We start from the raw sequence: 21,173 nt of genomic DNA on the forward strand, positions 1-21,173 counted from the left end.
CTTGAGAGACACACCAGATTATCCCTTGTTTTCATAAAACAAGACTTAAACAAAAATAGCCGACTGCTGAAGGCTAATCTGCTTTACCATCTGTCGCGTTGGTTGTTACAGAGGATTGGGGCTATCGGTAAGATACCGACATGAGCCATCTGAAAGTGATGATGACGGCATAGAGGATGACGTTGCACAACATGTTAGCCTGAGGTAATTCTTCAAGTTATAGAAGAAGAATTCCAAACAGAAATCATACTGTGCCCACTACGATCGGATCAAATACTGAACCAAGTGTTAGCTTCTAACTATATTTTACATCCAGTTAGTCTTGTGATACTTTTTTTACCAGTCTAGAGTAGAGTTGGATGCTGATTGCTGATACCAGTCTAATATGCTGTGCTAATGCTTACTCTAAATAATATACTGTATATTTCAGTCAATATGAAATTTTAAACATGCGTAATGTAAATGCTCAACGAGGACGACCTATTTTATAAAAGGTTTTGTACAATCTGAAGTAGAATTATGGACTTGTGCAATTGCACTGACATCGTACACAGCTTTAATCTTCTGTCTACATCACTTCTCATGTATTTGGACGGTAAGTAGTTTTGGTCTGAAAAGCAACTTTTAAAGCAGTTTTTGGGCATTTAAAAACATGTTGTGACTTGTATGACGATGCAGCCTGTTTGTCAATTTTAGTTTTAGCAAACAATAAAACTGCCGTTGTTCTCAAAACGTTTTTGAAGCAATTAATAGATTTATCAAATGTTTGAAGTAATATGAAGTAGCCTACTTACAGCCCTTTAAATGTTCGTGATTGATTATTATTATCGAATAACCTTTTGAACTGAAACTGTATAATCCCATTGCTGGCTGACTTGTGTGGAAAGAGTTATCAAGCATATTTAATAAGATCGTGAGAAGAAGAGGGGATTGTACCTAAAAACATCTGTCAGATTGGCTCATGAGTCATGATAGATAGATGTTTATTGGCTGCTGCAAAAAAGAGGACCATGAAGCTCATTACAAGTATTGCCTTTGAAAAGAAAGTGTTGTATATGTGTGGCAAGTATAGCAATAGCTTACACAGTAGCGCAGCAGATTGCAAAGTTCATCACATGCATAGATTGATATGCTTGATTTCTCGCTCTTAGAAAAAAAAAGGATGATCACGACAACCCTAAGCAGTAATTGTACATGCAAATGTCATCAGCAAATCTACACAAACACCAACGACTTTTACTTGACTTGAAAACCAAGCAACTTAGTAAATAATTGTGTTCTTAAACGACTTTGTCTGCGCTGTATGTTCATGAGCAATTGAGGTAAATGTAGACCTTTGGCTTATTTTGTAAAGGTTTTTCTTCCGGATATCTGTCACGTTTTTCTGTCATATTGGACAATCGCAGCATTGATACCATAATATTAAACAAGTGTAATTAGTTCAAAATCTGTGGCAACTGTACGCTCTTACTTTCAAATCCACAAGTTCTTGTTCTCGAATCACCAAACTAGTACGTCGCTTAACACAGTGGTGAGAGCGCTTGCATGATCCTCAAAAGGGCATCGGTTCGGCAGCGCTCGAGAACAAATTGCTGTGTATACACTTTGGTTTGCCACATAACATGTCAAAGTGTAGCAGTCGACCAGACGACAATACCTTTTACTGGTTTCAACTGCTTATGAAAGTAGTGAACAAAAAAAATCTTAAATAATATGAATTTGAGTGCTTAAAATTTAGATATTTTTTTTACATTCAATGCCTTTATGAACCCAAAGGGGTTCGAACCATTGATATGTAAATTTAGTGTATTTTTTTGAAAAGTGTGGAATGTAATAGGCTACATTGTAATGAATAAATTTGCACCAGTCCAGTGTCTTATTACTTGAATATATGCCACTAAATACCTATCACTTTCATTAACACTAACACAAATACTAACAATATATTGAATATTTAGCATTAAAGTTTTGCAATTGTCAACAAATTGAAAAGGAATGCTCAGAGAGGGAACACACCATCACGTCGTTTCACAGCCTTGTCTACGATCGCTTTTGTGAGCCGGAGAAATTTAAAATGATCTGCAGGAACGACCACACAAAGTAAGTGATGGGAACAGCGTTTGAATTAGTGCGAAAAGTTTTGAAACAACTCGGACCTCCAGTAGAAATACGAGTAGGCTATCTAAAAATGTTTGAAAATGTTTGAATTCATATTGGGCCGAGATTCAATGGCTTGTTGTTTTGTGAAATTTATGTGTTTATCTTAGTGATGTACAATAGCTACGCTGCTGTGAGGGCTTGAGGTAATTAACCCATGCAGTTTCACCTTTTATTTAAAAACTATGGTCTTGCTGCCACACGACTGTCAAGACTTATTTTCATTTTTCCAAACCAACACTAAGCAACAAAATTCTACTAGAAAAATTTAAACAGTGTCTAACGTTTTTGTATTTGACACTTTTTTTCTGCAGCGACTCTGCGTTAGCTCGCAGATGCCTCCAGGTCTCTCAATACGAACGTGGCGTTTCCTTCGATGATTGGTTTATAGGGTGGTCCCCATTTTGTCCTACTTACGGATTGGGTGCGAATCAACGAATTTACAACGACAGCCCAATTCTTTATTCACCTTATAATAATATGACTCCAAATTGCCGGTAAATTTGTGTAATTTTTGTTATTTTAAAATATAAACTTTGTTGTAACTTAAGTTATATATTATAATCTAATTCTAAGTTATGCAATTTATTTCAATGAACATTCGAAACAAATTTGTAAAAAGAAAAACGTAAAAACAAGTGCATAAACACATTTTCATATCCGTAAATAGTCTAAATCTCATCAGACCTACAGTTTTTGCTTCATTAAATGTTTCTTCACACAAAAGACTACGATGGTGAGAAACTAAACTGGTAAACGGAAAAAAGAGCAAAGTATTAAAACAAAATAGTTTTAACCTGAGCCCTGTCTCTGGTTGCTGGTTGCGCAATAGCTCAGTCAAGTATCTCAAGCAAGTTGGACAGTTTTTTAATTATGTCTTATACATTTTCAGGGTTGCAACAATCATTTCCATGATAATTTTTTACTTGTTGGCTATCGCTATCATTGTAGCAAACACGACAGTAATTTTAGTTGTTCGATTGGATCAATATTTTCACAGTCCATATGGTTATTTTAAAGCTTCGATAGCTATTGCAGACCTGCTCGTTGGTAAGTCCTTTTTTCAATATAATGTTTTAAATAAACGAAATTAAATGGCAAGTAGGCTAGACTGTCCAATCGAATATCTAAGCCAATAAAATTGAAAGAGTTTATGTATTTGATAACTTGAATTGAATTTTAATTGTTTTGAAAGAAATTGTTTTTCTTGTAACTTTGACCACGTACCAGAGACTTACCTGAGTAGTGTAGTAGCCGACTTATCACAAAACTTGCTGCGTTGATAGTAAGAAATGTTTTTGTGTTTTGTTGGCAACTTGTAAATATGCTTGAAAGTTTAGCGTACCGTTTGGCCTACTGCAAAAGCATAAGTTTAAATCAGTGTGTCAAGCTTATGTGTTTTGTTGAAGGTATTTTAGTCATTCCCGCATTGATGTATCAACTTCACGTGGATACTTTTCATCCACTGCCGTTTCGGAGTCCGGGAGTGTTTCCAGATCTACATAAAAGAAATACTTCAGCTTTCTTCATCAGTATAGGATTCTTTACTATACTCACTCTGAGCGTGTCTGTGTATTGTCTCACAGCATCAAGCTTAGACAGGTTGGTTGTTTGAACGAAGCAGTTTTTGTTTTCTGGTTACCTATAAATGGCCTACAAGTGTTTCTTAGTGAAGGAAATTTAACGCCTGTTAAAAGTAACCCATCATACATTACAATGCATTGGATTTTCTCTTTGTGGCTATGACTTGTAGCCTACAATGTCACAAATACTGTAGGCCTACAAGCCACTTGAGGAACTTGGTCAATAACAAACCACTGAGCATGAAAAAACATATTGTTTTACCACCACAATATGACAAAATTTGTTAAAATGCTTTGGATGGGATGCGTGTAGGTCCATGAGCCAAGCTCTAATCATTTAAAGTTGGCTTTTGATTTTTTCTTGCCATGCACGTTTGGACATTCCCCAAATTTTTTTGAAGATTTACTATGGTGTTTGATCCGCTATGAAGATCCCTTATGATACCGATAATAACACCAACATAGGCTACAGTGATATGGTACCAATAGGCTACAGACAGATTAAAAAAGATGTGGCTTTTAGCAGCTTACGTAGGCCTAGTATAGTCGCCAAGAGAACTTCTATTGTTTTTAGTTCCGTGGACACTTCAGTCTATTATGATAAATTGACAATAGCCTGCTTACGATTGTAAGTTACACTATTTCATGTTAATTGCAGTTTTAACAAACCACTAAGCCACTTTCGAACAGTACATTCGTTTGTAATTTTGTCCAAAGATGGAAGGCGGAGTTATCTTTGAGTCCAAGTTACATGAAAAAAAAAATTTTTTCTTGAAAATAATTACTCAAGTGGTTTTCGCAAATGATGTTATGAATTTAATTGAAATAGTTTTGAAGAAAATTAATTGTCCATTAAAAAGTAATTAAAACGCTCAACAAAGCGTTTGTCGATCAACTTAATACCTGGAAAATATACTTGTTCTGTTTTTGCAGATATTTATCAATCTCTCAGCCGTTCAAATATGAAGCGAAACGTTTTCTTACAAGAAAAAAAGCGTTGATCGCAATTTGCGTTATCTGGCTTTTGTCAGCTTTTTATGGAATATTCCCATTAACAACTCAATCCACTTCGTATGGAAAAGTTTCGGGTAATGCGCATTTACATATGGAAATAAAGTGTTTTTTACTTGTTTATTACTACAGGGAAGAAGCTTTGCAAAGAGATTGCGTTATGGTTGTTCCGTATTACAAATTAAGAACATCACATGATTAGCTACAGGGTCGTAACCTCGGGAAGGAAGAGGGGGGGGGGCTTGGGAGAGCAATCATCAATCAATTTTATTTTTTTCCTCCTAAAAAATGGGTTTTTAATACCATTACAACGTTTTAATGACATTGTATTACATATTGAATGACGCTTCATAAATGTTTGGCTGCATTCAGAAGCTACATTTTCAAACTCTTTATTTATGAGGGTGTATGCTGACTTCGCTGGCCCTGTGATCGTTTGCTGTCATCCTAGTACCAGTATCACATTGAATGTATTTATTTATGTATCTACATCAAATAAAGTTATTACTTTCTAAAACCTCTACAGCAGGGCTTCCCGATTGGGGGTGCTCGCACCCCCTGGGGGTGCGAGTAGCTGTTGCTGGGGGTGCGAGAATCCACCGGGGAAGAAGAGCTACAGTATACCTTACATAGAGATGGATTTTGTTTAACGAGAGAGGTGGTGATTATCTCTCAGAGCATTCTATGTTGGCCTATAGCTTACAGCACAATGCACAGCAACAAGAAAATACCACCCGACAAGTTGCTGATAACAGAAAGGTTGTGGTCCTAACGTCACCTATGATTGGTGGCGGGACAATGCGATAATATTGTGTCAGCAATTTTTTCATTGTTGGCAATTTCTGTTTTGAGCGCAGAATGGAAATTGAACAATTTCTGCGAGAACGAAAAAGTGCTCTTGTGCATACTTTCGAATCTCCTAAGTTTGCTCCTATGTTAGAATACTTGGCGGATGTTTTCCAACAACTAAATGGCCTAAATTGTTCGATACAGGGAAAGAATGTGAATATTGTGACCGTTTGTGGCTTTTTGCGTGCTTTCAGACAGAAACTGCCGTTGTTTAGTCGGCGTATCCTGCAGCAGAATTTCGTTCATTTTTCCTTGCTAGAGAATGTCATCTTAAAACACAGCAACTTGGACTTGGAAGAAAGTGAAGGCAGAAATCAGTTAGCACTTGGAAAGCCTGAGAGAGTCATTTGACGGATTTCTTCCCAGGAGATCTGGAAAAACCGGAAACTTGGACCATCAACCCCTTTGCCTTCAAATTAGAGAAGATGGGAGATGAAGATAAGGAACATTTGATAGATATGCAAGTATGCTAATCGACAAACCTGCTTAATGAGTCCAGTTCACTCGAAACTTTCTGGTGCAGCGTTCAAACTGGGTATCCAATTCTGGCTAAGGCAACATTGCAAGTTTTGGTTTCATTTGCTACCACTTGGCTGTGTGAATCGGGATTTTCATCCCTATTTTACATGAAGAATAAATACAGCAACGCCATGGACCCCGAAAATGATCTGTGCATTGCATTGTCCCACAAAGTTCCACGTTTCGAACAGATAATTGCAAAGAAGAGGCATGATAAAAGTCAAAGATCTTGACAAACGCCATTATGTTCTCAGTTTGTGTTATTTCTTTATTTATTCGCTTTTTAATTTTGTGCGATTGCGTTGTTGAAGGCTGCCTTTTTTCCTAATCGTTAGCCATATAAAGGCCGGTAAGCTGCTTTTCTGCGTTGTTTTTGTACGTATTTTGAATTTTTTGTCTCAGAACCACTCCGCTTCAAAACAGGGGTGCGAGATTGACTTCATCAATCCCATGGGGTGTGAGGTGATAAACGAATCGGGAAGCCCTGCTCTACAGCCTGTTTCACCTTAAAAGGGGGATCATCAGAAAGTCGTTTAAGGGTCTTCTGACAACTTCCCTTTTAGGGTGAAACAGGCTGTAAAGGTTTTTGAAAGAAATAACTATATTTGATGTAGGCTTAATTTGCTCTGCTTGGCATTTTTGCTTGGCCTTTGAGTAGTATCAATAGTATTTATTATTGTTTATTTGTGTATCTATATATTAATTGATGTATACGTGCTGTAGTGCTAAATCAAACAAAAATAATCTGAATCTATTTCAAACATTAAAGTTTTGTCCCACTGCATTTGTTTTCAAGCTGCGTAATTGTTCAGCTACTGACGTTTTGACGTTTCGTTTCACTTCCAAATATGGAATAGATTATATTTGGCCACCACTCGAACGATGGAGTGACAATATAAACTACGTTACGTTTATGGGAATAAGAGTTGTGTTATATTTACTTTGCCCTTTCCACAGTAGCAAAACGTTCTCCTACGTAATTTGTCTGCGTAACGACGTAAAGTACGCAAGTGTCATGCTGACGTAACACGTAACTTTTACTTTTTTAGCAACTTACATTCTGGCTGCTGAAATTGCTCAACCAAGAATCAGTCACACTTTTCCTTGGAAGGATTTGTTTAATTCTACCACTGTATCACAAGACATTACTTCCAATGTCACATTTTTGAATGAGGATGATGTTCAAGGCAGATCTTCCATTCCAAGTAAGATAAATCAGGACAAATTGTAAAAAAACAAAAAATTACTTTTGCAAGTGGTTAAATAAAACGTCATCACCAAACTTTTCATTACAAATCGCCTTTTAAACTCACCAATGATCCAACAGGCTTCGTCCACACTTGACACATGTGTCGCTAGTAAACTTGTTTTCATCAATTTAGCGTGATATTTGCTTTTTTTGCTAAGCGTGCCTGGAGGACTGGAGGTTGCTAAACTATATAGCAGATAAGCAACAACGGTTTATTTCGACTTCTTTTTGATTGATTCGGCTTGTCACATTTCTAAATTGCCGCCGTGCTTTAATGTGGGTGGCACTACATCTGGCAGCCGTTCTAGCTGTCAACACAAAGTTGATAGGCTATAGCAGTGGTTCTCAAACTTTTTTTTGTTGCGACGCCTCTGGAAAAGTTTTCTGGACTTGCGGCGCACCAGCAAATAAAAGTAAATGAAGAAACTTATGATTAAAGTTTTGTTTATTGATACAACAACAAAAAGCAATGCATATTATTTAATGTAACGTGTGGGCTTGTTTGTTTTCACAAAGTTCATTGAATCTTGAGAGAATTTTTGAAATTGCCACCAGCATTTCTCTTTCACTGTTTATTCGTGATCGATATTTGGTTTTATCAGCGCCAAGGCAGAAAATTTTGCTTCACATAAATACGACGTAGCGAATGGGATAATAATTCGCAGTGCTTTCTTTCACCAAACCTGGATAGTGGATAATCGTCATTCATTGAATCCAAAAATTTACCGGATTTCCTACTATGAAAGGATCACGAATCCATTCGTAGTTTGAAAAATTTTCCGGGAAGTATTTTGCAAATTTCGACTCGAGCTTGGACAAATGTAAATAAATATGCTTCGCAAATTTGAAGAGAAAAAAACGCACTTGCAACCTCAACTCTTCACTATTTTCAAACTGAAATAACACCAAGGAAAATGATTCAGAGTTTCCAATTTTTTTTTTGAAGGATAGACATCCAATACTACGTTAGGGTATCAGCAGTGGCAATTTTTTTAGTTAATTGCGGTGTAGGCTAATCGGCTAAGTGCATTGGACACATGTGTCCCAGCGGTCCTCAAAGGGTTAACCTCATTTTTATAATCATAAACTGAGTTCAGCCAAGAAACGGAACTATTTTGCGACGCCCTTGGAAAAGTGAAACGACGCACCAGGGCGTCGCGACGCACAGTTTGAGAACTACTGGGCTATAGCATACTATCGGGTATTGCACGTAATCCAGCCCTGAAAAAATGAACAACTTAGAAAACATAACAACGACGAGTGAACACATAAACTGAATAAAGACTTTTAAGTGTTTAAATACATTTTTCATTTACTCGCAAATGCCATATCACGGAGTTCACCAAAATAGCAGTGACAAATTCACTGGGTGAATCACATAATGTTTATGCAGAAGTGGTTGCAGGTCACAAACTAATCAAATTTAGCAAACGTCAGAATTTTTGTTATACAAAACGTGAGTCCTTTTACAAGTCATACTTTTAGCAAGTTTTCTGCGAATAAGCTACGATCTGGTGCGGCTAACTAAACGTTTAAACAATTTCTAGATTTTGTTTTTTGAAAATCAACAACTTCGACTTCCTTCAAAAGTAGTGGAAAATTATTCAAAACATCGCAAAAATGCGAGTTTTTGCCTGTGGCGTTGTATTCGCTAGATCGAATTTGTTATACTTTTGTATCTTGAACGTACTATGTGATTTTTATAAACCGCTTTAGTGTTGTACCTTAGCTATGATGAAATTGGCTTTTTTCCAGTTGCCACATGGCTTTGCGTTGATGAACGCGATTAGTAAACAATGTGCGAGCTTTGATTTATGCTGCCAAATGAATTTCTATCTAATGAAAGGCTTCTCATGCCACTTACACGTCAAACAGTTAGATAATAAAAAGATGAATATTTTATTAGGCTACTTCTTTATCTTTTATTCCAAAACATAATATGTTTATATGCAAATATTAATATGCATATAAATATTTGTATATAGTATATGCAAACACTTGCACTTATTCTTTTAAACTTGCAGTAGAAAGTGATTTAAAATTGGTCGCATAGTTGTTTTCTTATTGGCAAACCGCATGGCAGTAAAAACGTGCCACATCCACGCTTTGAAAGAGTATCTTCTTGTTTGGTTTCCTTTAGACCTGTTTAGACTTTATCTGTTTACTACCGTTTTCACTGTCAATGTTCCAACCTATGCAAACGGAACAGTGAGTCATTAAAACGAATTTTCACGAAAGAGACGAGGCATCACTATGATCTTAGCTGGTTAGATTTTTGCGACTGCTTCAGAGATGATCTGATGAAGCCAGGGGCGGCTCCAGCAAGTAGCTTTGCGAGGGCGATTTCAACACAACATAATGATAATTATGTAAGTCAATATTAATCCGACCTTGCAAATACATCATGAATAAAATTACTCTTCTATGTTTTAGGTGAGGAGGGGGGCAATAGCCTGCCTCTTAGATCCGTCACTAGATGAAGCAGCAGTGTAGAAAAAAATTGCTTCTTCCTGAAATTGCTTACTGTCTTAAATTGTTTTTTGCAACATGAAATGTTATTGACAATGTTTTTGTTTCAGTTGGTGTTTTACAATCCCCGATCCCCGACATTGCAACAACAACTGCCACTCAGCACGCAGTACAGAATAAAAGTATTTCCAGTAGTTCAAAAGGAATGTATTTGATTCTCAGCATGTACTTGTTTTCTCTCTTCATTCCTCTTATCTTGGTTTGGGTTGTAAATGTTTGTACAATTCGGGCGTTCAAGAAGAAAAATCAGGTTAGCCACAACAAGTAAAATAAAATGATGATTCAATGTGATTAGCGTTTAGCCAACGCTTCAATAATAGCCCAGACAACAAATCAGTCGTTTTTTATATTGATTCAACATTTGTAGACGACGTCTGTCAACGTCTGTAGACGTTGAATCAATGTGAAAAACGACTAATTTGCAATCCAGGAGGCCCACTTTCGCTTGGTGGTCTTTCTGCATTGAAAATGCTGTTTAAACTTTCAAAAATTACATTTTTTCAATATTGTGCTCTGATTTCCTTTAGTACGTGGAATAGTTGCTGACGTCTAAGATTTTCTTTGATTGGTTAAACGCAGCTATCAGCTTAAACATACAACCGTGTCAGGCACCGAGTTGCCTCGTGACATCTTCAAAAGAATTGTTAATCCCAGAGTAACGTACTACAGACGGTGCAGTTGGCTTTGTCATACTTTGGTGGCTATTATAAAAAAAAGAACAATAATTGTCATTGATCCATCGTCGGCAATTCGCTGAAAACCACAAGAGGTGGGTTGCTAATCCACAAAGATTCCCTTGAGATTCCATTGCTTGGTTAAGAATTTTCCCCAATAGCTGTCCAAACGCTTAGGCCTTCCTCTTTCCAATAGCGCAACTGGAGGCTTGTAGCAAAGTGGGAAAATACAGTATAATTAAAACGGAGACACTGGATCTTACTTAATACGGATAGTCGGATATACATTTTTAATATAAATGCCGTATTTTAACACAATACAGTATATAGGCTAGGCAAAATAGCGCTCCAGTGTTTGAACTTACATTAATTTGATATTAGTTTGTCTGATTTTTAAACCTAGTTCCTAGACTACTTGCATTGCCCAGGGCCTCCGAGAGAAGTCAGCACTGGTCGGGAAAAAACACGAAAAATGGGCCCCATAATATTTTTTAGCAAATATTGCATTGCATTTTCGTGTTAAGCTGAAATTAGCCTACTTTCCTCAGCATGAAAAGAACTTCGTTCAATGTAAAAATCATCAATATATAATCACTGGATTACACTTGCAGCAAAAATGCCACTGAGGCAAACTATTTTGTCTAGAAAGTTTTGTAAACACACAATAGGCCGACAGGCAACGAAAATAGTTCAACCAAGCATTTAATTCAGGAGTGTCCAAACTTTCTCCCACGCGAGCCAGTTTTGATAATAAGTGTTCGCGGGCCAACAGCCACAATAATTTTTCTGAAAACTGCAAGTTGAATTTATATAATTTTTTTGTGTATGCAGGCCAAAAATAACACATTGTAGCCTACAACAACAGGCGCGGGCCATACAAAAACGTCTCGTGGGCCGGAGTTGGCTCGCGGGCCGGACTTTGGACATGCCTGATTTAATTCAACCCTTTCTGGACTGTTTGCAACGCAAAGTTACGGATCACAGCATCAAATGATAAAATTTTGCGACGTCTGAATTGATGCACAACATGTCTAGTTAGGCTTTTCAATCGGTTTTGAGTCATAGGCCTACTAGTCATAGGCCTACTGGAGCGCAAACATTTCTTTACAAATTTCAGTAATTGCTAAAACCACGTTCTCAAAGCACAACCGTTAGAGGTAGCTACCGGAACACAAAAAAATCATAACAAAACTATTTGGAAAAACCTTTCGAAAGTTGCAATCAATGATTCCTTGTGTAGAGATTATAGGGTGGTTCGTTTTGGTTTGCAGCTGAAGTTTGCTGTGTGGCTTTCTGTCAAAAGTACCAACTCATCCAAAATGTCTTGAAAAATGTCATTGTTGTAGCCTACAAATGGTTTAAATTTGTCTCACATGCCCACAACTGCACAGTGCACAACAGACATATGATGAAATTTTCATGGAACTTCAAACTCATCGACGATATGTTTGAGTTTGTTGATACATTTGTCAATTCCAACAACTATCGAATCTTTTGCAATGTACGGTAGAATACATTTCCTTTGAATGATTCAGCTAGTTAGGTGGAGTAATAAAAGCGTTCTGTCCTCAGGAAAAAAAAGTCATTTTTATTTAAATTTATAATTGCCACTGCAACTTTGGCTTGCAAGTAGTAGCCTACTCTTCTCAGCTTTCTCTTACTTAGATTACATCTTCCTTTAATTTCATTAAATTCATCAGTGAATCTTGTTTAGGACCGTAATCCACATAATGCAAAGCAGTCACAAATTTAAAACTGCTAGTTGTAGGCTACTTTAGCATTGACTCAGCTTCCGATCAAGCTCTTGTTGGTTTTAACTTGATGCATTTAAGAAACGTCTTTAGAGCTCCAATTGCAAAAGGGTAATGTGAAGCATTGGGTTTGACTGCACCACGCCTTGATTACTTTCTCGAAGTCAATTTTCTTTGCGAGATGATAGGACAGCTTTCTTTAGATTTTTCAGAAATTTTCCTTTGACTGGGCTATAACTTTAAAGATGCCACAAGCTTACAGATAATCAATTACTCCAAAAAGGATAAGACATTTGAACAACGCTGTCTGTAGGCAACATTATGAATTCCAACCAGATTTAAGCAACAACATCCATAAAGAAAAAACTCAAATAAAGAAAAAACTCACTATACCTTCCAAATCACATCATGAGAAGCATGACTAACAAAGGCTACTTGACCACACGAAAACAAAAGATCTTTTAACTATGACAAAATTACATCCAGTTGCAGCAATAAGTTAATAAAATCAAAAGTTTTAAAACTGTTCGGCCACACTAAAAGATCACAATTCGGAATCAGCAAAGTTTGCACAGAAGGAAAAGTAGAAGGAAAAAGAAAACGTGGCAGACAACCAAAACGATGGCAAGACAACATCCAATCATGGACCGGACTCAACTTGAACTTGGCGACACTGGGCGAGCTGGCTCAAATCGCCACTCTTGGAAGCAAATAACTCATGTTGATGCGCAATCTGATGCATGAGGAGATAATGACTGATGATGATGATGATCCATAAACAAATATACAGGATTTACTTTCTTTAATCGTGCTTGGACTGATACCTTTAACTTTCCCAGATAACTTATGTTGGATACAACATCCTATGCATGGCCAAAGCAGATTTTGAAGTTATGGTTCAGTTGTCAAGCAAAAATAGTTCCCGCTTAGCTAAAATAGCGCCACTTTTCAAATTGAAACTATCAATACAATCGAAACCGTTCAGTGATACAGAAATCATTTCAGCTTCAGATTTTACGTCTTGAAGCTGTTCAACATCGCCTACATTAACACGAAAATGATTTGTTCTTGATGAGAAGCATCGAGAGTGACATTTACAATGATTGAGAAATACTTGGAACTACGCACTTCATTTAAGAATTTGTTGATTTTTTAGTTGGTACATTTTTACTTTAGTACTAAAAATGGGCCCCCCTCAAAAGTGCAAAAACAAAAAACTACTCGTTTTTCCTTTACAATGTTTTGCTAGGGGGGAAACTGGCCCGACTTCCCCCCCCCTCTCGGAGCCACTGGCATTGCCACACACTTAAACGTAGCTTTTACATTTACTGTAATTGCTTTAGTTGCGCAACATTCCTTCAATATTGTTCATATTTTCTTTCACTGTTGGTTGATGCTGATTAACCCTATTCGGACTAACGGGTGGACGGGTTCCGTCCATACCTAAAACTTTCATCGATTACATAAAAGTTACTGGCTCAAATTAGCTGAAGTTTTATGACTTTTCCTAAAAATTATTCATCTTTGTTTTAGTAATAAAATGACATTTTTATGTGGTATAGTTTTTTAGTTATCAGCAGTTTTTGACACCCTACTCATAAAATTGCCAGGTCATCTGAAAAACTTTATCATCTTGTACAAGCAAGTTAGCAAACATTTGTATTGTTTTGTGCCTTCCAAGATTTACTGCGTGACCTACATGACTACTGACCATTTCGGATTACATGCATGACTGGACCGTGTGCCTTTTACGAAGATATTAACGATTTCAGGAGATTATGACGGAGACATCAGAAAAATTAAAAAAAAATGACTACTTTTAGCAAAAAAGCAATAGGCTACCAAATAACTGGTAGAGTATGTGTGTCCACTTAAAATCTTAACCAGTTTGTCAATAATTTTGATTTAACTTTGCGAAAAAAGCAACCTCGTAACGTTTTCATATCAAAAGTTGTTTGCAAATGAAAGTGTGGATGGAATAAGTCCACACGTCAGGCCATTACCTCACAAAAATAGCTTAGTCCGAATAGGGTTAACCTACGCATCGGATCTGCCGCTTGCGAATTGACACGTTTGCAGATGCTGAATCAACGTTAGAAACAATTGACTTGCTGGTGGAATTCCACGCTTATGTTTTTCAAAATCAAATAGCTTACTTTCACGTTAAATATGCACAAAAATGTCTTGGTTGATAAGCATGGGCAAAAGCATTTCTCCTTCAAATTATGCAAAGAGCGGTGGAAAGTTGTTCTATCATGATTCTGCAACTATCATCGATTGTGATCGAGTCGATAAGAACTGATGCCCACAGGTTGTTGCGCAAACAACCTATTTTTTCTACAATGGGAAATTTTTCAAAGTTTAGAATAATTGATGCTGTAGGCAGGGCCCACAAGAGGGGGGACAACCGGTGCATTGCGCCGGGGCCCGGTGAGTTCAAGGGGGCCCGACAAAATGTATAAATTCACGCGATAAAAAGATTGATTTCAACGATTTTGCATAAAATATTGTTTTTATATTAGTTCCGTATGTCGAAGGAGGCCCCCTTATGGGTAGCCTAGGCCCTAGGCTATGCCCATTTTTAAAATTACAGAGTTTTCAATTTTTTGAGTTTAGGGAGGCCCGACAAAATGTTTAAATTTGCGTACTCAAGTTGATTTTGCATAAAATATTGTTTATTATATGAATATTAGTTTTGTATTTTGAATGGGCCCCCTCATGGGTATGCCCTTTTTTAGAACAACAATATTTTAATTTTTTTGCGTTCAGGGGGCCAATAAAATGTTTAAATTTGCTTGTTAAGGTCAATTTTGCATAAAAATTTTTTAATATTTTGAAGTTGGTATTTCTTATATGAAGTTGGTATTTCTTATATTGAAGTTGGTATTTCTTAAATGTCATGAACAATAGCAATGCATTCATCCTAAGTTTGCTGCCCTAGTCTCTGCAGATTTCAAGGTCAGAAATATTGTATATTAATGTAAAGCTGTAAGCACACATATGCAACGCTATGTCAGCCACGTCGGATAGTATTGCAATTTTTATCTTCGAAATGGCTGATTTTACCCACTTGTTGCCATGGTTACAATCAGGTGTTGCCAGAGTTAGGAAGGGTTAGGAGTTAGGAAAGGTTAGGGTTTTGATCTTTGCCCAAGACTAAAAAAAATATCCAAAGTACAAGTTTTTGTTTTCAACAGCTATAAACTTTTCCTCAAATTAGGGCAGAATTCCATATCTGACAACGCTATTGAAGCTATATTTACACTATGTAGTGTTTTAGCATTTTACAGCGTTTTATCTTTGTGTATAATTAGTGTGTATCTGTGAATTTAAAGTTATATTTACAATAGTGCATTATTTGTGAAATAATGGAGTGTTAATACTTTAATCTAATTTATCCTTTGTGAGAACGCGCACCGCAAATTTTGCTTGTGATTGGTGAGATATCACGCGACATGTCGCGCTGGGGGGCCCGGCAGGGCTCTTGGAGGCCCTGGCTGTAGGCCTACAGTAAGCTACAGTATTTGAGCAAGGCATGCTGCCAAGGGCTGGGATAACAGACTAAATAAGTCATTGTTTCCAATAATTGTCGGATGCCTGGTAATGAGGTAGCCTGGATGGCGCTTGATTAGGCCATCGGTTCGACACCTCTCCAGAGCATGCGGCTGTGTATTGGCATCCATTCGCTGCTTCCAGCTGCCTGGTGTTTTGTATATGTGATTTGCAGTGTGATGTTGTCGTGATGGACGCAAGCTAATGTGCATGATCATTATGTTTATGTGACCTTGGTTCAATACCCTGGAGCTTGTGATAGGCTATCCCAACTTATCTCTAAATTGTGTGAGTGTTATAGCCAAACCAAGGCAGCCATTTTTTGGAAAGTTTTTCATATTTCAACAAACTATCATGACGACGATACTGCACCTGTGTTGAAGAACTTTAGTTAAACTTTAACTACGCCCACCCAATTTATTACGCTCTTGGTAGAAGTGAGCGGTATGTATCAACATCTGGCTTAATCCGGATGTCGAAGCAGGTTTGCATTATTCGGAAGCTAACGCCTTATCGGCTGCGCCATCCCACCTCGTTTTTAGTAGAGAGACATTATAAATGTGTTGTCTGAAACTGTGTGCACTGTAGGTCTTAGCTCTATGTTGTTTGTTTGTAAACGTGACTTGTAATAAAAGATTGTCACCATGAAGACAGGGATAGTAGAAAGTAGCCTATACGCTACTGTCCCTACATGAAGGATATATGATAAATCAATTAAGTTTATCAAGACGATGAAACACCTACTGCAGGATTTTAGTGGCAAAAATTAAACTTTCAATATTTTTTCCAGAAAAAGTCTTCTCAAACGCAAATGAGCACCAGAAACGGGATTGAAGTTATTGAGCACAATCATTCTTCTTCATCACCTTGCGTATCAACATGTTCTTCCGTGCTCAGCATCCAAGCCGCAATAAATGATGAGGCTGCTAAAAACAACGCTCAAAAGCTTGAGCAACATCTACAAAACACATTTGAAAACACTGTAAATAATAATCAATTTTTAACTGTTCCATCTTGCTTGAACTATGGACGAAAGTCTCTGCCTAATATTCTCACACATACTGCCCCGAGCAGCAACAGACAGCAATCACGATTGTCTTCAAGTGTGAGGTCATCATTTAGCAATGCAAGAAGCAGAACTGTCCGACGTAGAGCGTCCAGACAATCTGAAGGTAGGCCTAATCGTTGTTTGGAAAGTCGTAGTAATTAGGCCTACCATAAAATGTAGTTTTAACTTAAAACCTTTACAGCCTGTTTCACCATAATTGGGATCATCATCATCATCATTACGTTCTTTCCTCGCATTGAGGGTTGGATACAATGCGCCATTGTTCTCGACCATGAGCTGTTCGTACTGCATTTTCATAACTCAATTTTGTGTATTTAGTGATGTTTGATGTCCAAATCATTCTTGGTCTTCCTTTGTTTCTTTTACCGTTTATTTTCCCTTCTATTAATGATCTTTGTAACTAGTTTTGCCGTATTGTGTGTAATTGGGATCATCTGAAGGTTTTTATAGGAATTGACAAGTCAAATCCAAGTTTTTCTTTCAGGACAAGTTGGCGCCAGAATGCAGAAAATTTTGTTGCGGATGGTCATTGCCTTTACGATTTCCTTGTTGCCAGCAATATGCAGCCTTGTCCTGCATATTTTACTGGCTCCTTACACGGATCCGTATAACACCAAACGATATTCTAGCAACGTCAAGTTATTTCAGGTGAGTTTAGGTTTGTTCTCGAACAACGTATTCAACTTACTTCAGAACGGAGTAGGCTAGGCTCAATTTGGAATCTTCACCATACAGTTTAGTCGCAACTAAGTTTACTATGTACTCATATAGATTACGATAAAGGTCCGAACACATCATTAGTTTAAAAGATTTTTACAAAACTACAATAGCAGCCTAAATTTGAAGTAGCCAAGTTCGGAAACATGTAAAATTTATGTATTTTTTCAAAACTTGTTGGTTTTATTTAGGCTACTTGTTATGTGCTGTTGTTTTGGTGGCATTCTAAATGAAACAATAGAAACATCATTCAGTAGCAACTTAAAATTCTTCGTAACATCAAGAAACTGGAACAGATTTTAGTGACATCAGCATTTTTTTGTTTGTTTCTTGTCATACAATTATAATGGAAACTGTAAAAAACATCACAAAATTTTTTATCTTCCTCCTATGCAATTAATTTTAATAGAGGTTATAATAGGCCGACATTAGTTATCTTTGAAACTTCACTTATCACTTGCTGACTTTGCAAAGTTATTGCAAATTAATCTTTGAAACATTTACTACAGAGAGCAGACAGCTTCAAAGATTTTCCAAATTTTATGCAAAAATTTCATGGACTGAATTATATTATAACTTACTGCATCTATTTTAGTATGGAAATTCTAAAAACAGAAATTCGCTGTTTCGTGCCACTTGCCAGCTGAGCTATGTTGTAGCCTGTTTTCACTTCTCGTTCTCAGTAAACGAGCAGTTTTAAATTTGACATTTTTTTACTCAAACAATAATGAGTTATTTCAGAACTTTTAATTTCTTGTTTTGCAAGCGATGACACAGCAAACTAAACTTTACTGCATTAATAAAATAGGCTAAAGATGCCTACAGGGGGGACATTTTTTTAGGTCTTATACTGACATTGCCGTCAAATGCAAACGCGTGAGCATCGAAACTTTAAAATTAGTTTGTGATCGGTTATCCGTACTTAACTTTCAACCTTATTTGGTCTCAGTAGGCTACCAGGTTGCTTGATAGGTTACAGTAAAAAAAGTACCGAGAAGTTTGGATGTGCCTGATGCTGTTACTTTTATGAATTTTCCTTAAAAGCTACCGGTATTTTTAATTAGAATGGATTTGCTTACATCAGCTCTGTCTTCTTATTCGGGAACAGTTTTGTCAATTGCCTCATATACACTGTACTGGGAACCAGATTTCGTGAAGTCACTCGAAAGCTTTACGCTGGCAAGGTGAGTTTTATAACCTTTTTTCGCAAGCTTGCGTTTGGCCTACCCAGCCATACAAAGCTTCATAGCCTTCATATCAAAAATGTAATCTACAAACCCTCCACTTTTGTGGATATGTTTGACTACTAAGATTGTACCAGTAACCTACATTAATAAATGTTCATAAAACTTAGCCTACATGAGCTCATTTATTGCTGTGCGGTAGCAATAAACACCATTCAAAAGAAAATAAGAAAAACTAGATTCATTAAATTATGTAATCTCAACCCATACAGAAAATTAGCCGTATTTTACATTGATTCAACGCCTGCAGACGTTAAATCGATGTAAAAAACGACTGATTTGCTGTTTGGGAAGTTTATTTTGAAGAACTGCACTTCCATTCGACAGCTTAAAAAATATTCGATTGTTAAAACGGCTTGAAATATTTACGAATGGCGGTTAGAAAACCTTTTTCGTATCCAAAAAGTAGACAAGTCCTTCAACTTGGTGGCATATAACGGAGAAAAAGCTAGGTTAGGCAGTGATGTTTCTCACTCGATAATTTTTATCATCCATCAAGTCTATGAAATGCCTTGCGGATATGGACAGCTTTGTCTGATGCAAATAAATTATTATATTATTATTATTATAATTACATTGCATGTCATAGGGCTACCACGAGAGAGTGAATAGTTCCAACATCTATGCTACTTTTATCGGGTTAATCACAATTTTGCAAAAGATTTCGATCCTTGGTAACGTATTTTCAGTGCAACAACAGAAAGAATGCGAATAAATATCGCAGATTTTGATAAGATACTGAATTTGGGGGTGGTTTTAAGATGGCGGTGAAAAACCGCAAGGTTAACTGCCACGCACGCTTAGCAACAAAATAGGCAAAACAATACAGCATAATAGATTGCGTGTACTTCCTTCTGGACCACCCTGTCAACGCTACTGTCTCTAACGGAGCACTTTAGTGTTATTGAACGGTTTTCTTTTTGCGCTTGAAATCCCTATTTTGGAAGTTGATAGGTTTTAGATAATGAAGAATGCAACACTAAAAGACACTGCTTTTGTGTTTAGATTTCTCAAGTCCAAAGCACTTTTCGCCGAATGTCGATCGCCATTGATTCCTTGACGAAGAAAGATGATCCTTCGCCTATCCCTGTTGTTGTTGAGCACCGGGTGTAGCACAACCTCGAAGTTTATCAACTATCTTCAACTACTGTATGCAATTTTTATCTTCAAGTTTAGCGAAATAAACGTTCTTAAAAACTGACTTCCATTCTTTGAAAGCAAGTCATGTTAAAGACGCTGCAAATCAAAACTGCACAACAGGTTTAGACTTAATTGATTTTGATCTTTATCCTCTGACTGTGAAAGCTTCGTTGAGAGCTTCATCCTGGCAGTTTTGCATAGCCCCGATAGCTCAGTTGGTTAGGGCGTGACTTCGTGAACGAAAAAGCTTCAAGATCAAGCGGCGCTGGTTCGACTCTCGGAGTGTGCGCTTGAGCAACGCAAACTGAGGACTGCTCTCCATTCAGCGGCACCTAGTAAATGAAATAATTTCCCAGCAACAACTTGTTAGTTTGTTTTAATGAAAAAGTAAACAAACAACACTTTTAACAATCGGAAAACTTCACTCTGTTTATCTCAGTAAACGGCCCTTTATCAAAAGCCTCTACAAATATGCAAAACTACCAGGAATAACCAATCAAGGCTTTGAACTACTGACGCAGGCCGGTTACCCAGGCTGACAGAGCGGAGTTTCCGATAGTTGTTGATGTGAAGGTAACGACCTACATGTGTTCATCTCATATAGGCCAAGAGAGCACAAAGCGTCGAAATCGAACACCGATCCTTAACCGGGAGGGTTTTTTAATTGAAGACGTGGGCTGTACTGCTACTTGTAATATTTGCATCTAGTGGATGAAATAATTCCCCGGCACAACACTTCAACAATCGAAACTTCACTCTGTCGGTAGCCAGTTTAACAAGAAAAAATCCAACCATTGCCACTGAAACCTCGAACCAATCACAAGCTACGTTTTTCGTGACGTGAAAAATGGCAAAAAGAAGATGATACAAAGCAAATCAAGTGATGGATTCTCTGTCAGCTGCTTGGCTATAACACACGCTGGTGTTTGCATGGAGGTAAAAGATTAAACATTGAAAGAACTTTAACTTGCTTCATCTCAAAAGTTGTGGTTTGAAGTTACGTTGTTCTTCGATTAGAAAAGCCACAAAACTTAGAACCAAGAGTATTCGTAGATTTCAGGTTGATTACTCATAAAAATGATGGTTCTCAATAAAGATTCTAAAACGGCTTAAATTCAGTTAAAAGCAG

At 37.2% G+C, this 21,173-nt stretch overlaps 1 protein-coding gene across 1 annotated transcript; it reads left to right on the forward strand.

Annotated features, from left to right (window-relative positions):
* The first annotated feature begins 519 nt into the window (after positions 1-519).
* Positions 520-20,056, forward strand: LOC145767340 (uncharacterized). Its single transcript, XM_082579146.1, has 12 exons — positions 520-595; positions 1,959-2,100; positions 2,472-2,654; positions 3,050-3,207; positions 3,567-3,759; positions 4,674-4,828; positions 7,169-7,324; positions 9,948-10,147; positions 16,665-17,046; positions 17,428-17,591; positions 18,725-18,844; positions 19,910-20,056. The coding sequence occupies exons 1-12, from the start codon at positions 520-522 to the stop codon at positions 20,015-20,017; spliced, it is 2,037 nt and encodes a 678-aa protein (XP_082435272.1). The 3' UTR covers positions 20,018-20,056.
* The last annotated feature ends 1,117 nt before the right edge of the window (positions 20,057-21,173 follow it).

The sequence above is a fragment of the Aplidium turbinatum genome, chromosome 1 (assembly GCF_918807975.1).
Source record: "Aplidium turbinatum chromosome 1, kaAplTurb1.1, whole genome shotgun sequence".
In the NCBI taxonomy this organism is placed as follows: Eukaryota; Metazoa; Chordata; class Ascidiacea; order Aplousobranchia; family Polyclinidae; genus Aplidium; species Aplidium turbinatum.